The 24,181-nt window shown below is 37.6% G+C and overlaps 1 protein-coding gene across 1 annotated transcript; it reads left to right on the top strand.

The window, feature by feature from the left end:
* Nucleotides 1-5,640: 5,640 nt before the first annotated feature.
* LOC145786165 (uncharacterized) lies at nt 5,641-6,690 on the top strand. The gene is made up of 2 exons (XM_082597814.1): nt 5,641-5,666; nt 5,955-6,690. Exons 1-2 carry the CDS (start codon nt 5,641-5,643, stop codon nt 6,688-6,690), a joined length of 762 nt encoding a protein of 253 aa, XP_082453940.1.
* Nucleotides 6,691-24,181: the final 17,491 nt, after the last annotated feature.

The following is a 24,181-nucleotide window of genomic DNA, read 5'->3' as shown; positions in this document are numbered from 1 at the left end:
TTTAACCTATATAGTAAATACTTTATTTAAGGTGGAGTCAATCAAACCAATGAAATATGGTAACTTGATTTATATATTTCATAATAGGCCAATTTCAAGACATTTCAAGACTATGCTCAAAAAGTTGACCAAAAATATACAGTTGCAGAATTATACACACTACAGCGCAAAGGGCAATCACAAATTATCAGTTTAATGGTCTGCGGGAATTCAGTAACGTTTGTCAAAACTATGCCACTATTTACGTCATTACTCGGTTGGTTGGTTTTGAATCTTTATCCTCGGACTGACAAAGCCTTGATAGGTTATTCCTGGTAGTTTCGCATACTTGTAGAGGCTCTTGACGCAGGACCGGTCACCGAAATTGGCAGAGTGAAGTTTTCCGATTGTTGAAGCGTTGTTGCCAGGAAATTATTCCATTCACTAGGTGCTGCTGAATGGAGAGCAGTCCCGTGCATTGCTCAAGCGCACACCCCAAGCCGAACTTGCGCCACGTGTTCTTGATTTGAGCGCGTAACCACTGAGCTAGCGGGGCGGATATCTCATAATGTTTTATCACAATAAATTGTAAAATCATAACTGGCACCCTCCCTCTAACACCAACTACTGATCTCTATAGACTAGCCACCATAGCTCCACCTTATATCCGAAGAGAAGTCGCTATAAAAAAAATAATAATAAAACAAATATCAGACAAACGTCACCCTTTCTATGAATACAAACCTACTAAAGCTAGGTTCAAGTCACGCAAGAGCTTCGTCAAAGTTACCCCATTGGAACACACAAGCGCGGCAACTACACTAGTAGAATAATGGTCATCCGAATTTGATGACACACAACATCCTTTTATCCCAAGTCCTTCCGAAAGCCTCCGACAAGTCCATTTTATTGACAGAGTGGTGTTGCTTGAAGAGAGCCCGCTGCGGAGTCCGGAAAAATAAAGCTGAGTTTTAAGTTTTTGAAATTTGAGCTCTTAAAAATTGACTTTAATCCGGTCGTATACTCGAATGACAAGCGTATCTGTTTTAAAACGTCTGTGAGATATTTAGGAGTAATAAATTAATGACGTTTTAAATGATGATGAAGACATGAAACGACAATTACAGTTGTTGCATTGCTCAGGTATTGTGCTAAATGCAAGGTTAAGCTATATCCAAATGTTCCATTGCTGTTAAAATGTAGCCTATTGCTCCGTTGTCACTGTATGCCAATATGGACACCGACTGCATAATAAGGTGGTCTAAAAAAAATAAATTTTAATTTTTAAACTTCTTCTTTTTTAGACCTCTGCATTGTGGTCCAAAATGACACCTTGCCAAGTTTTGTTGAGATTGGTCTACATTTGACGCCCTAGCAGTGGGCCGGTACCACCCGCCGGGTCATAATCGGCCAATCTGGCTAAATCTCAGCAACCGGTAGGCCTAGAACGCTCAAACTTGGCTTTAAAGAAGTAGAATCCATGGTTTCCTATCTATAACTTCCAGAGGGTTTTGGGGTCTAAAACATTTAGCTTATGAAAAAATTGCAAAAACACCTTTTTGGCCAAATGTGGCCCCATAAACGTGTAATGTTCAACTTTTAGTGTAATATACAACACTAATAACACAAAATTTAAAATACAAGCAACTTTTATTGCTTTTGCACTTTGGTTTACCTCTTAACTCTCAAGCACTGACAACTCTAATTACCCATTAATACGATTATAGACAGTTTTTTTTCGTTTTTCATATTAGGCTAGTTTACCACCTAATATTTCTTTTAAATGATTTTGTGGTTGTGTCCAGTTTTTTAGTGGACAATGGCTTCTGGGCAGTGTTGGGCGCGATAACTCATTTTTCAGTTAAGCGATAACGATAATCGATAAACGAAAAATGCCTAAAGCGATAACGATAAACGATAAATCAAAAAAAAGTTAAGCGATAACGATAAGCGATAAATTATCGCCGATAATGTCCGATAACGATAATTTTTTTTCTTGATTAGCGCTGCCCCATTTCATGCAGCACAAACTGTTTTCATCAACATGACGAAAAATCGAACATAATATGCTGTAAAGGGACAAAACTTTTTGTAAGTTATGCATGAATACAATCACAACAGCGGCAGTAGGTATCGAATCTTCAACTTCTTGATCCAGAATCAAACCACTGAGGTAACCGCCGTGCTTATAATTATACCTACAGATACCAGTTGGATGCTTTTATCAATTGAGTTACACTGCCGCTTCACGTGCAGTAGGAAAAATAATTAAATCAAATGAAAATACCATAAAAAATTCCAAACTTTGTATTTTGCTTTCTGCTTAAAGGGCTGTTTAGTGTTTACAGCAAAGTCAGCAATAATTGAAAAAATTCCAAAAAACGCAAATTGCTTGAAAATTTATCAGTAATCTTAAGCGTTGTTAGTAGTAAAAATGTGCATACTGTGAAATCCATCAAGCTTGTCAAATTAGTCGTGTTTGTTTAAGAACGATAACATAATTATCATAATATACTGATAATTTCAGATAATTTTTTTTGTTTTCTTTGTGAACACCATCATTAAAGCAATGGCAGAACGCTGAGTTGTTGAGATAAGAATTACAATATATGCACTGTATTAGTGGGAATAAAAATATTTGATTGAGGTAGGCTAGGTCGCATAGGTAAATGAGAAAGGTTATACTGTATTTAGCATAATTCTACCACGCAACTCGATGCGCCTATTGTCATTGGTCACAGCGGTAAACCATAATCTCTTCGTGGGAAAATTGTAACATAAAGTTCCCGGATCCGTTTGTCTGCATGTAGTGACCGAAAACGAAACACTCCTTGAAACGTCTATTCAATAAGTGTATTCCTGTAAAATTAGCCCGCGGCTATCGAAATCGAGATGCAACGCCTTACACCTCTAAAAACTGTCACTACGATACAGATTACTTGGATAAAAGACGGAGAATTTGTCCAGCTAGCAAGCACCAAATAAACCAGTTAAATGTGCGACCGACTTCCAACAAACAACTTCGAGAATGAATCAGAAAAATTTGTGATAACTCAAAGGCACGCCAGCAGTTAGCGCGACGCAACATTTCATGTTTAAACAGGTTTCAACTGAAACAGGTTTAAACAGGTTTAAACAGGTTTGACACAGGTCTTACGAACGATGGTGCAATTTTGGCACATGTTTTAGGAATTTCCATGACGTAATATTCAGTAGACTTGAACGGTTTTTATATGACGTTTGATTAGGTGAACAATTGTCTGGAACAGTCATACAGAAACTACTACAAGATGCAAAAAATGTGATGTCGGTCTGCATGTCAAATGCTTCAAGCAATATCATATTCTACAATGACTTGTTTCAGTGATATTGTGTTACTTTGCTAATTTTCATCTTCATATTGTTTAAACTTTTATTTTAATAAAATGCTCGATGACAATAATGACATGACAAGACATGAACAAGACATTTCCCATTTATCACTTTGAGCGATAAGTAAAATGTAGCCTAATAACGCTTTAGCATTACGCACAAGAAACTTGTGAAATTTGATAACGGATTTGCCTAGCGTCTTATATATAGGACGGTTTTTTTCTCAAAAAGTACAAACACAATTAGGAAAAAAATAATTATGATTTTTTCTTTAGGTCATAATTATGCAATATTTAAATTTTCCGAAAATTTTTTTTTAAGTACTTTTACTTTCGGCACAAATGGGTTAACTTTTTAAGCTAAATGACACTTACGAATTTGGTTATTAGTTTTGGATTAAAGTTATACCGCCAAGCTAGAAAAAAATCGATCTTATAGTCTATAACCGATCTTGTGTTGAAATTGTGTGTGAATTTTGTCTTTTAAACTGAGTTTGTGACGTAACCGCACGTCTCAAGGCAAGTTCTTGCAATTTTAGTTAATCTACTCATCTAAAGATTTAATGCGCTTAAAACAGTAAGTTTCAGGTTTTGATGAGAGGGATTTTATTTTTTTACCACAATTACTAAAAACTAACACTTCCAACGAAAAAAGAAAACACAAGAATAAAATAGTTGATCGTGAGGTGGCGCGAAAGACCATGTTTCCGATGGAAAAGCGGCCTCGTATTGCGACACTTTCACAAACCACTTGCCAATTTCTTTCGCTTCGCTTCAAAGGAATCTGTACTGTCTGTGCGCTTACATTTTAATTGTAAAATTCACTCGCGATTGCCGATTGCAGCAAAACAACAAGAGACTTGTTGCATGCATTTCATTGCATTGCAATTTGCAACTCTAAAAATTATTGTGTTGTCAGGGCTGTCGCTGCAGGGGGGCGTGCCCCCTCCCTTGACAACGACCTGTGCACATACACTTTAGGCACTGAAGAAGAACTGGTTTTAATTTTAGTTTCATTAACTAGGTGGCTAGTAAAAATATTACTTTTCATGGTCTTTCCACGTGTGTTGATCCGAAATAAAATTTATCGGCGATTAATTATCGGCGATAATCAAATATTGCCTTTGGCGATAGCGATAACTGAAAAAATAATTGAGCGATAACGATAAGCGATAAAAATTTATCGCCGATAATTATTGCCGATAATGCCCATCACTGCTTCTGGGCCATATCTAGAAATTTAAAACAGTAATCATGAGTCACTTTAATTGCTTTGTCCAACTCTTTCTCACTTCTTGGAGCAGAAACCCTTTCCTCAACAGCAGTGACCATGCCCAAAACTCTCTCCACAACATCATTTGTAGCTGGCATGTTCTGTAGCAGAGCTTTGAATGACGAAAACTCCTCCATGTAGTGCCAAGATCTGGGACTTTTATGAGTCAAACATTCAAACTTGGGCAAAACTCTAAAGAGTTCAAAAGAATCTGGTCCGATCAATTAAGTCCGGCATGCGAGTGGAGTTTTGAAAAGAAGGCATTTGAACTAAGCCCTTTCCAATAACGGCTCTCTCGGAACTTAATCGAAATGTTTTCATCTTTTTCTACATTCGGACCTTGGTGGATATGCTCAGTGCCGGATTAAGGGGGGGGGGGCGGACTGGGCTGAAGCCCAGGGCCCCCACCTCAAAGAAAAAAATCTATTAATTTTTTTAGTTGCACAGCTGGAGATTGCTGCTTTAATTCGTATCTCAAACAAGCAAGGGCGGCTCGCCCATATGTGCTGCGGTGCTGCAGCACCCCTTCCTCGCCCCATCAGTTATTCATTTTTTTTTTTAACAAAAAACATATTTATTTGCTACTTTCATATCCGGAAATGGTAGGGATTTTTTTTGAAAAGAAAATTCAATATTGGAAACACGGCTTGCGCTGTTTTTTCTGGGTAGGCAGCTGGGTAGGCTTTATCAGATGGTCAGCTAGATATGATGCAGTCAGTGCATTAAAGAAAGGATACAGGGAGACCATTTTAGCGCTTGAAGAATTGGCCTCTGAGGATGCTCAATCTCGAGAGAGCAATGTCGAAGGATTTGTAAAAAAAATTGAAACAACTGGATGTAGAATTTTGACGCGAATTCTACGTTAAAGAATATCTTTCTCACTGGCGCCAAACAGTGGATCGGATTAGTCTATGCGTCGCTTAGTTAATACGGTTTTGAGACCTACAACAGACAGAGAAACAAGCCAAGTAGGCCTAGATTGAATCTGAACACGGTCTTGAGTTCTGTTAGTTTATTATGGCAGAAAGGTTGCAAGATCACAGGTCAGAAGATCACAAGGTCACAAGATCACAAGTTGCAGGTCGCAAGTTTACAAGTCACAGGATCACAAGTTGCAGGTCGCAAGTTCACAGGGTTGCAGGTCGCAAGTTCACAAGTCACAGGATCACAAGTTGCAGGTCGCAAGTTCGTTTAACAAGCTTAGTGCGCAGATAAAGGCTACTTCAATCCTAATAAAGCCGGTGGGACAGTTCAGTCGACTCACCAAGACAGCAGCAGGGCTTGAAGGATAAATCCGTACAAATAATAATCCAACTGATTGAATAATGCAGTCTCATAAGCTTTGTGAAAAGCGAAAGATCCAACTTTGAAACGTATGAAGAAAAAGGTAAGAAGAAATGTGGATCCAACACCTACGCAGGTTCTTTAAAACGAATTCAAACCCAACGTTATGGGCATTTTGATGAGCCCTTTACAGAGCCAACGATTTTTTCCCCAAGAGATAAATTTAGAGTTGAAGTGTATCTTGCCATAATTGACAAACAATCTGCAGAACTGGATAAGCGTTTGAAAGCATACCGTGACGTCGAAAGTAAGTTTGGATTCATTTTAAAACTGACGGATCTTAGCCCTAACGAGGTTCATCCAGCTACTGTTGCATTGATGAAGGAATATCCCATGGGTTTCGAAGCCAATTTTCCAACTGAAACAGTTCATTTTGCAGAATTTTTCAAAGTGAAAACTGCTGATGGTGGAAAAGAAGCCTCAGAAAACCCTGATAAACACAAAGTGGAAAACAGTGTTAAGCTCAACATGTTCTTACTTCTACGGGAAAACAGGTACGTTGAAACCTTTCCCACTGTCTTTGTTGCTCTGCGAATGTATTTGTGTATGATGGTCTCCAACTGCAGTGGAAAAAGATCTTTTTCAAAATTAAAGAGAATCAAAAACGAAGTTCGAAATTCTTTGCGGCAAAAGCGAGTTTCGAATCTTTCGCTTCTAAGCATTGAACACGATATTTGGGATTCATTGAATTTTGAAGAATTGATCAGCGATTTTGCCACGTGAAAAGCAAGAAAGCGTCCATTTTGAGTTGATATGAACAATTTTCTAGGGCAGCAAACAAAATGACTACCGGTACCGCTTACCAGTTTGCAGTTTCATTTTTGATTAATGGCCTATACTCCTATGAATATGATTCTGTTTTTATCGTGTGAAGCTGACAAACAATTCACAGTTCATACATAAAGTTGCGGCCAAAAACAAACGTTTATTTTTTTGTGAAACGATTAAGCTTACTTTGATCGCTCTGTATCTCAACAGTTTTGTGTTCAAGTATTCAATACCATTCACACCACGCAATAAAAGTTTATTGTCATTGCTAAATTTGCTTTTCAACCAGAAAACAAATCTTTTCCGAAAAATAGCCTACTAATGAAAATTAACCAGGTTTTTCCTCACAATTCTCTTGGGGCAAAATTGTTTGTTTTGAACTACACAAAATGAACATGTTATCGTACAGTACATCAATAATCGCCTATAAGCAATTTGTATTGAAAGTGTTGCCACTAAAAATTGTATAGAAAGGATCGAGTTCACTTTGAACAGTGATAGCCTATCTCACAAACCGATACGTTTGTTGATCTGCTCTAAAATGACTGGTTTTGCTTTCAAAAAGACAACTAAAGAACAGTGGCGTACCTAGAGAATATTGGCGAGAGTTTGCGCCCCTCTAATAAAGTCAGCATTAAATAAATTATGTCATTTTGTTGTTCTAAAAATAATGTTCCTGTTTAATCGCTTTTTTCGATCCCAATCGCAGCAAAAGCACAGTACCAACTACACAATACACACAACTGGGAGTTTGGAGGCGGAGCCCCCAGCTGCTGAGAAATGCTTTTAGCGTCATTGATCGATAACCTTTTTAGCGAAAAATGTCACTTGATAAGGTCACTTTCAGCTCAGCCCAGGGCCCCATAAACCCTTAATCCAGCCCTGGATATGCTCACACAATCACTTGCAAAATCAAACACAATTTCACATTTTTCCACATTCCACATTTGGTCAAAAATGTGTTTTTTGCATTTTTTTCATAAGTTTTAGACCCCAAAACCCTCTGGACTGGAAGTTAGATAAGAAATCATGGATTCTGCTTCTTTAAAGCCAAGTTTGAGCGTTCTAGGCCTACCGGTTGCTGAGATTTAGCCAGATTGGCCGATTATGACCCGGTGGGCGGGACGGCCCACGGCTAGGGCGTCAATTGTGGACCAATCTCAACAAAACTTGGCAAGGTGTCATTTTGGACCACAATGCAGAGGTCTAAACAAAAAGAAGTTTAAAAATTAAAATTTAGTTTTTTTTTAGACCACCCTACTGCATAACCTATTGGTGAGAGCTTTGGCTTGACGTTCGATAGGGCGCTGATTCGACACCGCTCAAGAGTGTGTGGCTGTGTCTTTAGCAAGACTTGCCGTCGATTGTAGGGTTGCACTCCTTCGACTATAGCCCACACTTTCTCTTATGATTATGAACGGTAGCCTACTACGCTGCTCCAGAGAGAAATGCCTGCGGATTTTCTTTGGGCTTGGCTATGGCCTGCTGAACTGTATGCCATTAGGCAATATGCTTGTCTGCAATGGTATAACTAGCACTCCAACTAACCCAGATCGTTTACATGTTGGATGCAACAATTGCTACAGAATGTTTTTTCATTTAAAGTGACGGTTTAGCACCACCTCTGCTTTTTGTTCATTGTAACAGTAACATCATTACTTTAAGCTCTTATTTCTAAAAATTTGTATCAGTTTGTAAGACGTTGTCAGGGGATGATCTATAAAAAAAATTACGAGAGCACTAGAATTTGACGACGCAAAAATTCCATACGAGCTCAACAATTCAAATATTAAGATTCTAAAAATAGGAACAGGTCGAGACATTGTATTATTTTCTTAGTTTTTGAGAGGCATAACAATTTACATTTCTGATATTCTGCTGCTAAAAGCACGCGATTCTTATACAGCTGACTAGGTCAATAAAATGTAATATCAGCGAGATTACACTTTTTCTTTTTTTTTGTTTTGGAGAGACACTTGACCAAGTGCTCCTCGAGCAAATTTTAACTTGAGAAAATTTGTGCATATAAAAGGTGATTGACCTGAAGCTCTTTTTTCGATAAGATTTAAACAGTTTTGACAAAAAATTGGGCTACAAATTTTAGCAGTAGCCTATGTTTAAACGTTTGCAAAAGTTTCAACAGCAACATTCGTAGCCTACTTCCAACCAAATAGGCTACTAATAGGGGAAGGCGGGGCAAGTTGAGAAGGTTCTTTTTTAAATCTATTTTTTTTTTATTTCACTAACTTTTTCGAAGACTTAAGTAGGTTATTGCATTTCAAACACATGCTAATAAGCCAAGTTTTAAGACAAAAACTGGTTGGTTTTATTTTTTATTTTACACTGTATTCGAGTTTAAGTAACGATTACACAACATGCCCCAGATTATTTTTTCCTGGGCAAGTTGTGCAGCACCAAGGGGTGAGTTGAGCAACACTAGAGGAAAATTAAGCAACATATTACGGCCAGCAAAAACACAGACAATTGTAACAAATCAGCTATTTTTACATTGATTAAACTTTTCCAGACTTTGAAACTATGTAGAAATGGCTAATAGGCTATTAGCAAAGGCGGTTTTCATGAACTTTCAGCAAAATCAAAAATAAATTTGAGGCATTCAAAAATTCACAAAAGTTCAATTCTCTGTAAAAAAAATAGGTAAAAGTAAATGCGTTGTTGTTGAAGCCGGGGCCTAGGATCACTTTCTAAATGAGGAGAGGGTGATTTTCAGTCAAGCGATGTGCCAAAAGCCAAATAAGTGGGGAGGGTAATTTTGTATTAATCACCCTCCGTTCGAATGTGTGTGTGTGTGAGGGGGGCAGTGAACACCCCATCACCCTACATCCTAGTCCTCGGTTGAAGCTTCCAGGAAGTTAAAAATTAGATCTAGGCCGAATCTGATCTGAAACCATTCGTCAACTTGAGTTCCATAAAAACAAATAATGTTGTGCTGCTTGTGCAGTTGCACAACTTGCCCCGTCATCAATTGCACAACTTGCCCCATTCACACTTTTTTCAAAGAACAAAAAATTTTAAGAAAACTAGCAAGTATACGAAAAAATTTTAACTGCGAAAATACAACTACATCCTATGTCTACTGACCCCTACTGCTAAACTTTGACTAATTCTACTATGCATTCAACAAATCAAAATTTCGTTTGTATCCGAATTTAGATCCTAAGACCTAAACACCTTATATATTGTTAATCAAGCCTAGTCTGCCCAAAAAAACTGATACCGGTAACTGCGATTTACGTGGGTAGGCACTTTAACAAGCAGATTTCTAATAAACCAAAAACCAATCAGAAGCTACGTTTTCTGTCCAATTGTGACCATTCCAGCATTCAGCCATGAATTAATTATTACTGTACTTTGAACTTTGTTTGGTAATTACTGAAGAAAAAAGAGCTATAGCAGAGGTGGGAATCAACCCCACGTCAATCGACTACCACCGTCAATCGACTACCATCGACTACCACCGCCCTAACCAGAGATGGAAGAACCATTTTAAAAGTAGGTGGGCCCAGAGGCGCAGCAGTTAAAGTCAATCCAACTTCTGGGGGGCAAAGCCTCCCATACCCCCTTAGCATTGCTACATTCCAAATACTTTATATCATATACAGTACATTCAGTTTTCATGATTGCCTTTCGTACCAACAAGCAAAAAGTTTCCATTTTTGGGCCCAGTTTGGCCGAAACATTTACAATTTTTTTAAATTGCTTTATAGTGATAAAGCTTTTGGTAGAGAATTTGCTTTGTTGAACCATAGAGAAATAAAACATAGTAACTTTAGCGGGTTCAACATACTTTATTACACACAAAAAATATAACATAATTAAAATAAACTCAAACGTTTTCGACACGTACATGTGTCCTCATCAGAAAACAACACATAGCCTACATTGGTATGTCAACCAGACATTTGTTGACAAGGGCCGGGGAGCACTTAAACCCAAACCTAACAACTAAAAAGTGCAATTAAAGAGCACATCGCCTCTTGTAAAACGTGCACTGACAATGTCTCGATCGGCCAATTTAAAATCATCTCTCGAGGCAGACTGATTTTCAGACTAAGATGATGGAAGCCTTAACCCTATTTCCTGTGGGGGGGGGGTCGGTTGGGACTTGGTACTTTTCAAAGCAATATCATTAAAGAACTACGCGATCCACAGCTTTGAAATTTCTTGACTTTTCCTAAAAATTATTCAAGTATTTATTCCGCTTTAAATGACGTTGCTATTGTCTATAGTTTTAGAGATATGGCATGATTTTCATAACATACTCTGATATTTTAGCTAGCCCTTTTGTTTTCAAATTATACGGATTAATAGGATTACTGAGCGCCGCCGTGCGTGGAACTGCGACGCAGATATCTCATGATTTGGTTTTGTTGTAAAGCATTCAACCGTAATGATTCCGCCTTTTGTTTGCAAACTCGAGTTTTGAGTTGCTTTGATTAATCTTTTAATTACATCTGAGTTGCTTTGAAATTATCAGAGAGCATCCGATAAGCTATGCTGAAAAAAATGTAATTTTACGTTGTTTTCTATGGCGAATACATTTTGTTTCTAACTTATAACAAAAAGCAGTAGGAAAGTTCTTGACAAAACTCTGTTTATCTCATAAAACAAACATACTGATGTGGTAAGTTTCTTGATTTCTTGTCGGAAAGCAAGGAGTGCGTTCTTGACCCGCCAATAAACTTTTGCATGTACCTGTACACTTATATTCACATGAATATTTATGGATGTTGTGAAAATGTTTTATGAAAACGAGAGATTGAAGGATACTGAAAAGAACTTGACACAGACTATCTAAACTGCTTGGCTTTTGTGGAAAAACACACGCAGTTAAATTATTGTGCTTTGACAAGCATTGTGCATACTGTATCATCACTGAATCTTTACCTAAATGGTAATTTTGCAGTTGCTTGAGAGATTACAAAATTATTTTTTATACGAGGATTGAAAAGTTTTGATATATCTCAGCAGAAACACTATTAGGACCAACTCAATAATTTCAAACTTTTCATTCAAATGTTGGTCTACAAAAACTTATTTTCACAAAACGGTGTAGGCCTATATCTTTTTCTCCATAAATTTGGACGTTTGTGTCATTTGGAGCAAAGTTGTTTGTTGGGTTGAAAGAATCTGAAATTAATGCCTCGTTTTTGTAACGTATCGTAACGTAATCTATCAGTCAGCGCTTTTGTGCCTTTTTGTTTTCGAATACATTTCCCTGATAAAAGATTGGCTTTTGTAATAACGCCATCAACCATAGAGTTGAATTCTCTGACTGCATCGCAAACGCAATACCATACTCAGCAATTTTTCTAAAGCCTTGTTACACAAAATGCATATCTGACAAAATAAGGAAATATGTTGAATTGAATTATATTTTATACGGATCGTTTTCCTTACCCTTGAAAAAAAGAAAGAACGATTTTTATCGTTTGGCATAAAAATATGTGTATTGAGGTTCACCTTGGTTTGCATAATGAAAATCACCTCAAAGAATTGCTTGAAGTGATTTTCGCAGCTATTTGCTCCTTCGCGATGATATCAATTATAGTTTCTATCAGATGAAACCTGTTCAAACTATTTTTTTTAAAAACTATGGTTCATTCAAGAATATAACACTTTGTAAATATAGCTTACTTCATTTTTGTGTTTTTACTTCGATTTTTTCACAAGCAAGACCTTACACAAAACAAGTTATTTGCAACGTGAGTCGATCGACCAGAGTAGCCTAAATGGACCAGAAAGCTGTAGCCAAAACTTGATTACTTTTTATCAAAATGTTTGCACATTGGAAACAGCAATCACTTTGTTTCAAATCAGCAAATCACTTTTTGTCATTGGTTCAACGTCTGCAGACGTCTAAACCACTGTCTAAACTAATATACGACGAAATTGGTTTTCTGGGTCTTCGGTTCGGAAAAACATCATTATGATGTATTGTGACGTGGTCTATCAGCCAGCAGTAGTTTATGCGTCTTTTGTTTTTGGATGTGTGTCAATTACAAAAGATGGCTTTTGCAGTAACGCCATCAACCGCAAACTGCATCTAAAATGCTATTTCAAAATTTGAAGAGAAAGAAATCTTCTCATGCGTAATAAATAACTTGACACAAAATGCATGTCCAACAAATTAGAAAAAAAATGTAGAAAACGTTATTTTGCAAATCTAGTTAACAACATGAAAAAAAAACACTTCAATCATTTTGACACAAACGTGCATTTTTAAAATATCAAGAACCTTCAATTTTGCCCAAGGAAAAAGTCAACACTTTAGTGATTTTTTGTTTTTTTACGACAATAGCACTCGGCCTGAAAAAGATTTTTTTTCAATTTTTTGTATCGTTATGTCACGACTTTGAGTTTGTTACGCAGAACGGGAGTTCCATTTGACAAACGACCTCTTCTATAACCTACCAACACGATTTGACTAAACGATTATTATCACTACATTTTGTCACAGCTGTTTGCAAAATTGTTTCATTCAAAGTGATCATTGTTGGTAAGTATTGAAACATATCACTTTGGAATGCATCGTGACATAGTTTATCAGTCAGGAGTTTTAGACGCTCTTTGTTTTTGGAGTGCATGATGGCCTACAATGGAACAAGCTCCTATCGAAGGAAGTCACTACCTTTGGATAGGTTGTTGTTCAAATACCACGTGACACCATTAGGCTACCTTACTTTTCTGTATTCAATTGCTACCCAGACAACAAATCAGACACTTTTTACATCGATTCAACCTCTTTAGACGTTGAAATAATGTTAAAAACGAATAAATAGCTTCCTGAGATGTGCTGTGAAATGCAAAGTGTTTCTTGATCATACATAACCAAATTCGACAGTGTGAATGTGAAAAAAAATTTGCTTGATTTAGTTCCAATATCAAGTAATGACAGTACGTTTGAAAAAGTGTAGACTATAAACATGTGGCTCAAAAAGAATTGAAATAGTTTTTTGCGGTGATTATGTCTCATTCTCTGCAAATGTTGAAACAAAGCAAATTTTTTTTGCAATGCCTCCGGCAAAACAACAAGCAAACGCGAGTCGGACGCCAATTACGATTTCATTGAAGCGTGGACGACGTCTCCGCGTAAGAGATTAAAATCTACACAATGGAATTAACCCGTCACACTCAATTATAAGTTAATTAAGAAGCAATTTCTCAAGTCAAATAAAAAAATATGACCAACCATCAAATTATTTGATTTTTCAAGTTGCGCTGTTGAACAAATTGCAAAAGAGTTTCGATGTTATGTTGTCAGATAAATTATCTACACCATGTGAAAATTTGATTGATCTATCTTGCGTAGTTTTTGAGTTACACGAGCTCAAAGTGATAGTGTCGAACCGACTCCCCCGTCCGCAAGTCAACTGGCCAAAATACGTCACAGGATAAAGGGTTAAGAATGAAACGTAACAATCCATCTCTCAACCGGCAGTTATTCGCCTGTGGCTCATCGTTTCTTTTGTGTGTGTTCTAATTGTTTTTTCCAATGCCTGTAGTCTACACCTCATGTGATCTGTTTCCCACCGCATAATTTACTCGTAATCATTCTCGTATCATTTGTTCAGTTTGTGCTTTTCAGTCCAGAGTGTCGTTACAGTTACAGTGCAAAATCAAATTTATCTTCCGATTTTTCATTTTAAGTATATTGCAGATTTAATTCCTGATGAGAACACATGTAGGCTACGTGTCGAAAACGTTTGAGTTTATTTTAATGATGTTATACTTTTGTGTGTGAAATAAAGTATGTTAAACCCGCTAAGGTTACTATGTTTTATTTCTCTATGCTTTATAGTGCTGTACAAAATATGGCGATGAACACACAAATAAAAAAGAAACAATACACACACAGTTATAATACCAACTGGGATAAATAATCTGCAGCATTATAGGCCTACAGTAGGCTGTGCGCATATGTAACAGCCGCAGCACCAATATGCAAATATGATAGCCTACTGGCATCAACAATGCACAGCTAATTACCACAAAGTTTCAATCTCAGGAGTAGCCTACCGGTACTGGTATAAGTAGGCTATACACAGAGATGAGCGTGATCTTGATCTTGAAGATCACAAGTGATCTTGAAGATCAAGATCGTGATCTTGATCTTGATCTTGAAGATCACTTTTTTTTTGGTGATCTTGATCTTGATCTAAGATCACTTTTTTTTGTGTGATCTTGATCTTGAAGAACAATAAGATCAAGATCACTTTAAAATTAAAGTTTACTTCCTAGATAGAGGCATTTTTTTAAAACTTGTACTGTACAAAGTAGGCCTAGTTAGTGGCGACTACTAACATTAAGCCACTGCTAATATGATATGTGTCGAACAAAAGACGATTTAAAATCTCCATCTAATCTGGTCAGTGTTGCCATTTCAAAATTGAAAAAGTTTTCTGTGTTGGTCATAATAAATAAGTCAACTTTCGTGTACTTTATGTTGACGTATAATAAAAAATGATTTAACTTTGTTCACAATTTCCATGTGTGAATTTTAAAGAAATGTTTGCTTTCTTTGACCCAATTTTACATGTTTCAAAAGTGTAGAATGGCGGTGTTAAAAAATCTGGACTCTAGCCGACTTTGGTCATGTAAAGTGGTTTATTGCAGCAAATCAACCAGACCAAGACTTGTTTAGGGTCTGAGTATGGAGCGGTTTGTTTGACCTCAAACCTCTGGAACTTTTTTGATGGCAGACAACAGTATCAAGGTTGCCAGATGGGTAAATGGTGCAATAAACATTGACATAATTCAATTTTCAATTCAATTTCAATTCAATTTATTTTTCTTTGTCTGAACGCAAAAGAAATGATATTGTAAAAAAGAAATACAGTAACAAAACCAACAAAAGGAAAAGGTGGCAAAACCTTAATGGTTTAAGACGTGCATAAAAAGATCTAATATTGCGGTATTTGCATCGATAAGTATAGTTAAGCACGGCCACCAAACCTGATACTGTAAAACAAGTAGCCTAGATGAATTAGTTAAGAATCAGTCGCCTCCTCGTTGCTGAAACAATTGAAGCGCCAATTCTTAAAGCAATGAGAACACGACTGAACCTAACAACATCACAAAAACAAACTAACACACACATATTGTAATTAGGTAATGGACTATCAAAACATGGATTATTTACAGATTTTATACAGAAATAAAGTGTTCGCAGCAACGATATTAAGTAGCCTATAGATTGCAGAACAAATACACAATATGGCAGCTCATTATCAAGATAAAATAGTTAAAAAAGCTTTGTTTTTTAAATTAATTTCTTGCACATGTAAAAGCATAAGAAGCATGATGGTATATATAGCAGCGTGTTTTTGGTGTACACACAGTGAAACACACAGGTAACACAGTGAAAGGTAAAACAACTTAGTAACACGAATAAAAACTCCAACATAAACCAGACAAAAATTTGGTAAAAAATGATGCAGTTCAAACTTTATTATTATTTATTTATTATAAATAAAAAGCATAAAACTAATTGCTTTTTCAGTAGGCTACTACAGTGATTAACCTCGGCCTTGGGGTGACGTTGCGATTCTACGCAAACTATGTCAACAATTGATAGGCCTAATAGCAACAGTCACTAACTCATTACAATTCTTAGGCCAGCGATCGAGTAGTTAAAAGTAAAAGTTAGCAATACCAACTACATACCTTTACCCGGGTTGCTTATACAGTATAGTAACTATTTTTTGCAACATCATTGATCAAAAACTTCATTTTTTTTCAAGTACACAAAAGTGATCTTGAAAGTGATCTTGATCTTCAAGATCACGATCTTGATCTTGATCTTGATCTTCAAGATCACTTAGTTTGGTGATCTTGATCTTGATCTTCAAGATCACCTATTCTTGGTGATCTTGATCTTGATCTTCAAGATCACCAATAGGCTACTGGTGATCTTGCCCATCTCTGGCTATACAGTATACACATATTTAACAGTTAGCAAAGTTATCCGGGAGTAACAGCCTGCAGTATTATGTGCATACACAACAGCTGCACCACAAATATAGCCTACAAATATAATAGGCCTACTGGTATCAAACAACAACAAGGTTCCTTCAACTGTCACTATATAGGTGACTGCTACTATATTACACTTGAAATTTTTTCCTGAAGAAGTTAATAATACGATCATTGAAAGCAATAAATTCTTGGCAAATTGAGGTGAGATCAACCTGATCGATCAAGTTTTTGTGAATGTGTTCAACTGTTCATTCTATGGTTTAAGTGCTCTTGGGTTAATCTGTTTTTTAAGTAATTTTTCACCAGTCTGTGGCACGAAAAATACCTTTTTGCAGTAGCGTTAAACATAGGGATTTCCAGGTAAAACTGTATCAGTTTTGATAGATTTATGTAGGCTAAATGTTTTATCTATTTTAATAGCTTGAGTTCGTTTTTCGAGAGAATTAACATCAATGTACCCATCTAGCCTGGTTCAAGTGCCTTCTTTTAGAGACAAAGTTGCTGCATCCTCTACACTTGCTAGCCTACAGCTAAAATTACTTTCTCAATATCACAAAAAAACTGCAGGTTATCTTGGTCAAATCTTTCGCCACCTTTTCAAAAATCTATTTGGCTTTCAAAAGTGGGTGAGACAGGCCTACCCAGAAAATAAAGTAGGTGGGCCCAGGCCCACGAGGCCCACGTGTTTCCTCCATCCCTGGCCCTAACCCAATGCGCCAAGTCAACCGATGGCAAAGCGATGATTGGCAGCCGTGTCGGCAGCCGTGGCCGAGTGGTTAGCGCGTTGGGCTTGCAGTCGAGAGCCTGCATGTTCGACTCCAGCCACCCGCACTTGCTGTTGTTTCTCTGGGCAAGAAACTTAATGATAATTGCCTCTACCTAGTGATCGATTTCGAGTAATGGGTAGTACCAAATTTAAGTCATAAGTAAAGTAGACAACCGGAAAACAGACATTGCCGTCGGCTGCAGCGTGGGTCAGGTGTACGTCGGAAGGCGTACATCGATGCATAGCGCTCAAGTCCGCTTTCCCGCAATGCAGGATAAAGATAAACAAACAAAAAAAAACAAATTTAATTTAGCTAGAATTTGCGTTTTTCCTTTATTCTTTCTAAACGCAACCTTGATGATGTCATGAACAGCGTAGCTTCTGATTGGTTCGTGGTTTATTAGAAATTTGCCTGTTAAAGTGGCTACCATTCACGTGGGTAGGCACTTTAACATGCAGATATCCAATCCAGTACGAACCAATCAGAAGCTACGCTTTTCATGACGTCATCAAGATTGCGTTTGGAAAGAATAAAGGAAAAACGCAAATTCTAGCTAAATTAAATCATCGCTATGCCATCGGTTGGCTTGGCGCATTGGGTTAGGGCGGTAGTAGTCATTACAATGACGTGGGTTTGATTCCCATCTCTGCTATAGCTCTTTTTTCTTCTGTAATTACCAAACAAAGTTCAAAGTAATTATTAATTCTCTGGCTGAATGCTGGAATGGTCACAATAGCAGATAACGTGGATAACGTACAGATAACGTAGCATCTCATTGGTTCGTGGTTGGATTGGATACGCGAGTAGATTATTAGAAATCTGCTTGTTAAAGTGCCTACCATTCACGTGCTTTAAAGGCATTATGGGTACAATATAATAATGGCGTTTAAGATTCAATACGCTTTTTAATTCCTTTCAAACGGGGACTTGCACAACTTACCCCGTTGCACAACTTGTCCCGCCTTCCCCTATAGACCGAATGAAATTTATGATCACTTCCCTGGCTTTCTCAATGCTTTTTACTGGGGCTTTGTTAAGGATTTTGTTGACTTATCGCCATCTAAAATACAGTAAGCTTACTATTAAAATATGCATTAAGCGCAGCTTACATTAAAAGTTGTAGCCTAGTTTTGAGATTAAAAGGCCTATAGGCTAAATCTATTGTGTTGAAACTTTGAAACTCTTGCCTTTCCATTCATGATGGTGTTTAGGTGTTTATCGACATCAGGATCGACATTTCTTCATATTGGTTGATGATCATTGTTATGAGGGTTGGATACAACGCGCCATTGTTCTCGACCATGAGCTGTTGGTAGCCTACTGCATTTTCATAACTTAATTTTGTCTAATTAGTGATGTTTGTTTTCCAAATCATTCTTGGTCTGCCTTTACTTCTTTTACCGTTTATCTTCCCTTCTATTAATGATCTTTGCAACGAGTTTTGCCTTAGGTCTATTGTGTGTCCGAAATTCGTGATCTTTTGTTTTCCTAAAATTTTTAGCATTTGTGTTGCCCTCTAGTTAGAGGTAGGCCCCCAATAGGGGGTTTGGAAAGCAGCAAATACGGTCTTGCATGATTTAGTTAGCTGATTTAATTAGCCAGTACTCCAGCACGTAGGCAATTGAAATCAAAAAAATGTTTCCTTGCTTCAGTTGATCCACTGGGTCAAGATGAGATCGTCGCCAATTTGCGAGTCCAACTCTAGAAAGAGGAGCTAGTAGCAGTGATGTATTCGAGGGTATACGGCGGTATACGCAGTATACTTTCTGCTTTTTTGAGCAACTATGAGTATAGGCCTACCCTCTGGTTTTCCAAAGAGAGTGCGTAGGTTATGCTATCCTTAATTCTTGACAACTACTAACTAACTACTTAACCCTTTGAGGACCATTAATAATGTGAGCTGTTTGACGTTTATTAATTGCAATGAACTACCTGTGGCTATCAATTTACCGCTAAAAAAGATGTAAGATCCTGGCTGCTAAACCACTGATCAGCTAACGATATATAGCCGAGCTGACTGCATAGCCGACTGCATTGCCGAGTGGTGAGAGCCCTGGAACGACACTCGAAAGGCGCCGGTTCGATCCCGCTTACGAGCATGCGGCTGCGTCTTTGGCAGGACATTTTAAGGCATGCTTGAAGGTGGACACGAAGATTGGCTTTCTTGTCTTCCCGTCCACTTAATTTAAATCTTCAACCACCAGGTCTAAGCCTGGATGCGACAACAACAAGCTAAGAATACTAGATCCCAAATTTGTAAAGAGGTTAAAGATATATAGCCTACTGTTTGGAATGTATTTATAAAAAAATAAGCAATTTTGTACCTCTCGTCCAATTTTGATGTTGATAATTCATGTTAAGGTAGAAATAGAATAAAGATTAGTATTTTACAAGTTGTGTATTATTTACCATTTTGGTAAATCTGACAGTATACCCTGTGCTTTTTTTACGAATACAGCACTGGCTAGTAGCCGGGCTGACACCGGTCAGTATGGAGCTTTCTCTCACAAAAAGCTTTTCTCCCGGAAACTGTAAACTTTGGAAGTATTGGCAATGCCTCAACCGCTTAATTAGGAATTAGTATTGGAAGATGTAAGACGTTGAATGGACACTGGAGATGTTCTTTGGAAAGCACAAATTGTAGCCTAAATGTATACAGGAGCAAACGATACAACATCTCTTCGAATGCCCTGTCTTTAAAGCAAGATGCTCTGCATAGGATTTAGCCAAGTTCAACGATAGAGCAAGAGCTTGCGTGATGCTCTGGGCTACGGTCGTGTGCCAAACGATGAAGAATAATTAGCTATTGAATATATCAAGCTTGTGTAGTAAACTATATTTTTATTTTTCAAAGAGCCAAAAAACATTAGACAGACTAAAATTATTGAAACACTAATCAGCCACCCAGGGCGGTTAACATGGCCCTGGTATAAACTTTGCTGGGCGGGTACCGCATAGACAAAAATTTGAAAATAAAACGAAACTGCAATTATTTTTTATTTTATTTACATTTCTTCATATTGGTTGAAAAAACAATATTTACAGTACATTTGGTGATCTGGCAACACTATTGTTTTTATCATTTTTATGTGTGGTATATGGCAACACCAAATTTTTTTTAACCAAGGTGACAACTGACAACTGACAACTTTAACAATTGGATTTTGAAAAGTGCTGAGTAGGCTACCGTAACTGAGTAGCCTATGACGAGTACGATATATGTTCAATACAATACCTGTTTCACATTATTTCATTTAAAGGCAATCGAAGCTTTCATTAATTAAAGTTTTTGGGGTATGGTAGGTTAGTGGCAAAAATAAACAGGTCACTTGTAAATAAGAAGGATTTTGGTTTGGTAATTTTTTTGATCAAAGCAATTTAAGTGTGGTTGGTTTGGTTTAGAATCTTTATCCTCGGACTGACAAGGCCCTGATAGGTTATACCTGGTAGTTTCGCATGCTTTTGACACAGGGCCGGTTACAGAGATTGACAGAATGAAGTTTTCGATTGTTAAAGTGTTGTTGCCGAGGAATTATTCCATTCACTAGGTGCCGCTGAATGGAGAGTAGTCCTGAAATGTATTTCTCAAGTGCACACTATGTGAGCCGAATCAGTGCCATGTGATCTTGAGTTGTGCGCGTAATTACTGATGTGATAATGTAAAATGTGGTGGTTTATGAGGTGTTCAATGATAGAAAGGATTTCATGCACATATATGCAGAAAAAAGGAGATACAGAAAAACATTTCTATCGAAAGCACCCATCAAAGATTTATAATGTAACGTATCTGATAGATTGATGGTTTCTGGGGTGTTCAAATATAGAAAGAATTTCATGTGCTGTGCATAGGATGCAACCTAGTTCGTACCCTGAACAGTTTGTACCTTCAGTTCGTACCCTGAAAAGATCGAGAGAAAAAATTTAAAAAAAAGCGAAAGTCGCTGATCGCAGTTTTCGCAAACATTTCAAAATTTTCTCCCTGAAAAGATCGAGAGAAAGATAGCACAAAGGCAAAGTCACTGATTGCAGTTTCCGCTAACCGTAACCCTTACCCTAACGCTAACCCTCGCTCATCGCAGTTTCCGCAAACATTTTTCCGCAGTTTCCGCTAACCCTAACCATAGACTAATCTATGCTCTAACCCTAACCTTCGCTGATTGCAGTTTCCGCAAACAGTTTTCCGTAGTTTCCGCTAACCCTAACTCTAAGTCTCTAACCATAGAGTAACCTATGCTCTAACCCTCGCTGATCGCAGTTTCCGCAAACATTTTTCCGCTAACCGCAGTTTCCGCTTACCCTAACTCGGCCCTAACTCTAACAATCGAGTAATCTATGCTCTCTAACCCTCGCTGATTGCAGTTTCTGCAAACATTTTCCCGCAGTTTCCGCTAACCTTTACCGTAACCATAGAGTAATCTATGCTCTAACCCTCGCTGATCGCAGTTTCCTTAAATATTTTTCCGCAGTTTCCGCTAACCTTAACCCTCGAGTTTGTTTGCGAAACTCCGATCAGCGAGTTCGGCTTTGTGCTATTAAACTGCGATCAGCGACTTCGGCTTTTTTTAATTTTTTCTCTTGATCTTTTCAGAGTACGAACTGAGGGTACAAACTGTTCAGGGTACGAACTAGGTTGCACCCCTGTGCATATATGCAGAAAAAAGGAGAATCAGAAAACATTTTTATTGAAAGCACACAACATTCAATAAGAGGCAACTTAGATGAGCAATCAAAGATAGATGGATGCTGATGGTTCAGTTCAGCAGGCCATAGCCTTAAGAATGGCCGTAGACATTTCTCAGTAGAGAAGCTTGCTGCTTATAATGATGAGAGAAATCAAGGGCTATAGTCGAAGGGGTGCCACGCTGCAGTTGACAATATACCTTTAAGTGTTTTACCAAAAACACAGCCACATGCTGTTAAGCGGATGCAACCTAATTCGTACCATGAACAATTCGTACCGTCAGTTCGTACCCTGAAAAGAACAAGAGAAAAAATTAAAAAAGCCAAAGTCGCTGATCGCAATTTCTGCAAACATTTTAAAAATTTTCGCAAACAAACAAAAACTCTTAGGATCATTACCAGAAGTTTTAAATTGTTTGCGGAAACTCCTATCAACCCTAACCCCTAAACCTTTTAAAATGTTTGCGAGAACTCCGATCAACCCTAACCCTTTTAAAATGTTTGCGGAAACTGCGATCAACGACTTCGGTAAACTCTTAGGATCATTACCGGAGATTTTAAAATGTTTGCGGAAACTGCGGAAAAACGAAAAACTGCGATAATCAGCAACTTCGGCGTTGTTCTATTTTTTCTTTCGATCTTTTTCAGTTTGTTTGTTTGCGGAAACACCCTAGCCCTTTTAAAATGTTTGCGGAAACTCCGATCAGCCCTAACCCTATTAAAATGTTTGCAGAAACTGCCATCAGCGACTTCGGCAAACTCTTAGAATCATTACCGGAAATTTAAAAATGTTTGCGAAAAACTGCGATAATTAGCAACTTTGGCTTTGTTCTATTTTTTTTCTCTTGATCATTTCAGTTTGTTTGTTTGCAGATAGGCTACCGCTAACCGATACCCTAATCCTTTTAAAATGTTTGCGGAAACTGCGATCCTAACCCTCGAGTTTGTTTGCGAAACTCCGATCAGCGAGTTCGGCTTTGTGCTATTAAACTGCGATCAGCGACTTCGGCTTTTTTTAATTTTTTTTCTCAATCTTTCCAGGGTACGAACTGAGGGTACGAATTATTCATGGTACGAATTAGGTTGCACCCCTGTTAAGCGGTGTCAAACTGATAACTATTCGAACGTCGTACCATGGCTCTCACCACTTGGCTATGCAAACGACACTGATGGATAATTTAATAGACACTCTTATATTTGTAGAGCACTTGTGCAAGTACACTGCGACGCTTTCAAGTTTGACACTTTCCAATTTTTTGCAGTAGTGTATGTGTGGGCAGACGTTTGCAGTGTGGGCAGCAAACAGATTTTTCTTACCCATGACATCACTACTCCAGTATCTGGGGTGGTAAAAGGATAGACCCTCAGCCCCAGATGCTCACACGACGACGACGATTACTCCAGTACTCCACAGCCTTTGTTTTTTTCTCGTTTGTTGTTGTTGAAGAAAAAATGACCAGCCTACACTAATACAATTTGAAATTGGAACTTGGAATCGATAGCCTACATTGTATGCATGTCAACCTATATGCACAAGTCATACCAATGTACAAGCTTCAAATTTAACTGGAGGTTGATCTGCTACACTTGATAGTAGTCAGAATCGCGAGAATAAGTTGATAATCTGATTATTGCCATAGTTCAGTTTATTCATTGTTTCTTCTGGCAAATAAACAAAAATATATACAACACAATAAACAGTAATAATTCGCACAGCAAGGCAGCAAGGCATAGAGTAAGGGGTGCAGGGGTGCGGCGCACCCCCCCAGCTCTTATAGGTATTTTAATTTTTTTCATGTTAATTTTTATTTTCATTTTTTCATTTAATTGTATTACTCAAAATATATGTTTCAAAATCACACTCATTTAGTTTATTTCCTACGCAGCATGCTACAACAACGCCTGAGGTTAGGACCATTAATAACCGTACAGTACTGTAATTGGAAGAACGCAACAATGTCGTTAAACGCAACAATAGCTGTTACGGTACATCAAGAATT

Source organism: Aplidium turbinatum, chromosome 17, assembly GCF_918807975.1.
Source record: "Aplidium turbinatum chromosome 17, kaAplTurb1.1, whole genome shotgun sequence".
Classification (NCBI taxonomy): domain Eukaryota; kingdom Metazoa; phylum Chordata; class Ascidiacea; order Aplousobranchia; family Polyclinidae; genus Aplidium; species Aplidium turbinatum.
The sequence above is the reverse complement of the archived record's forward strand: the minus strand, read 5'-3'. Positions and strand labels throughout refer to the sequence as shown.

Coding starts and splice junctions, on each gene's coding strand:
- LOC145786165 (XM_082597814.1), top strand. CDS start 5,641: ATGGCAGAAAGGTTGCAAGATCACAG. Junction 5,667..5,954: donor GAAAGGTTGCAAGATCACAG/GTCAGAAGATCA, acceptor TGAATAATGCAG/TCTCATAAGCTTTGTGAAAA.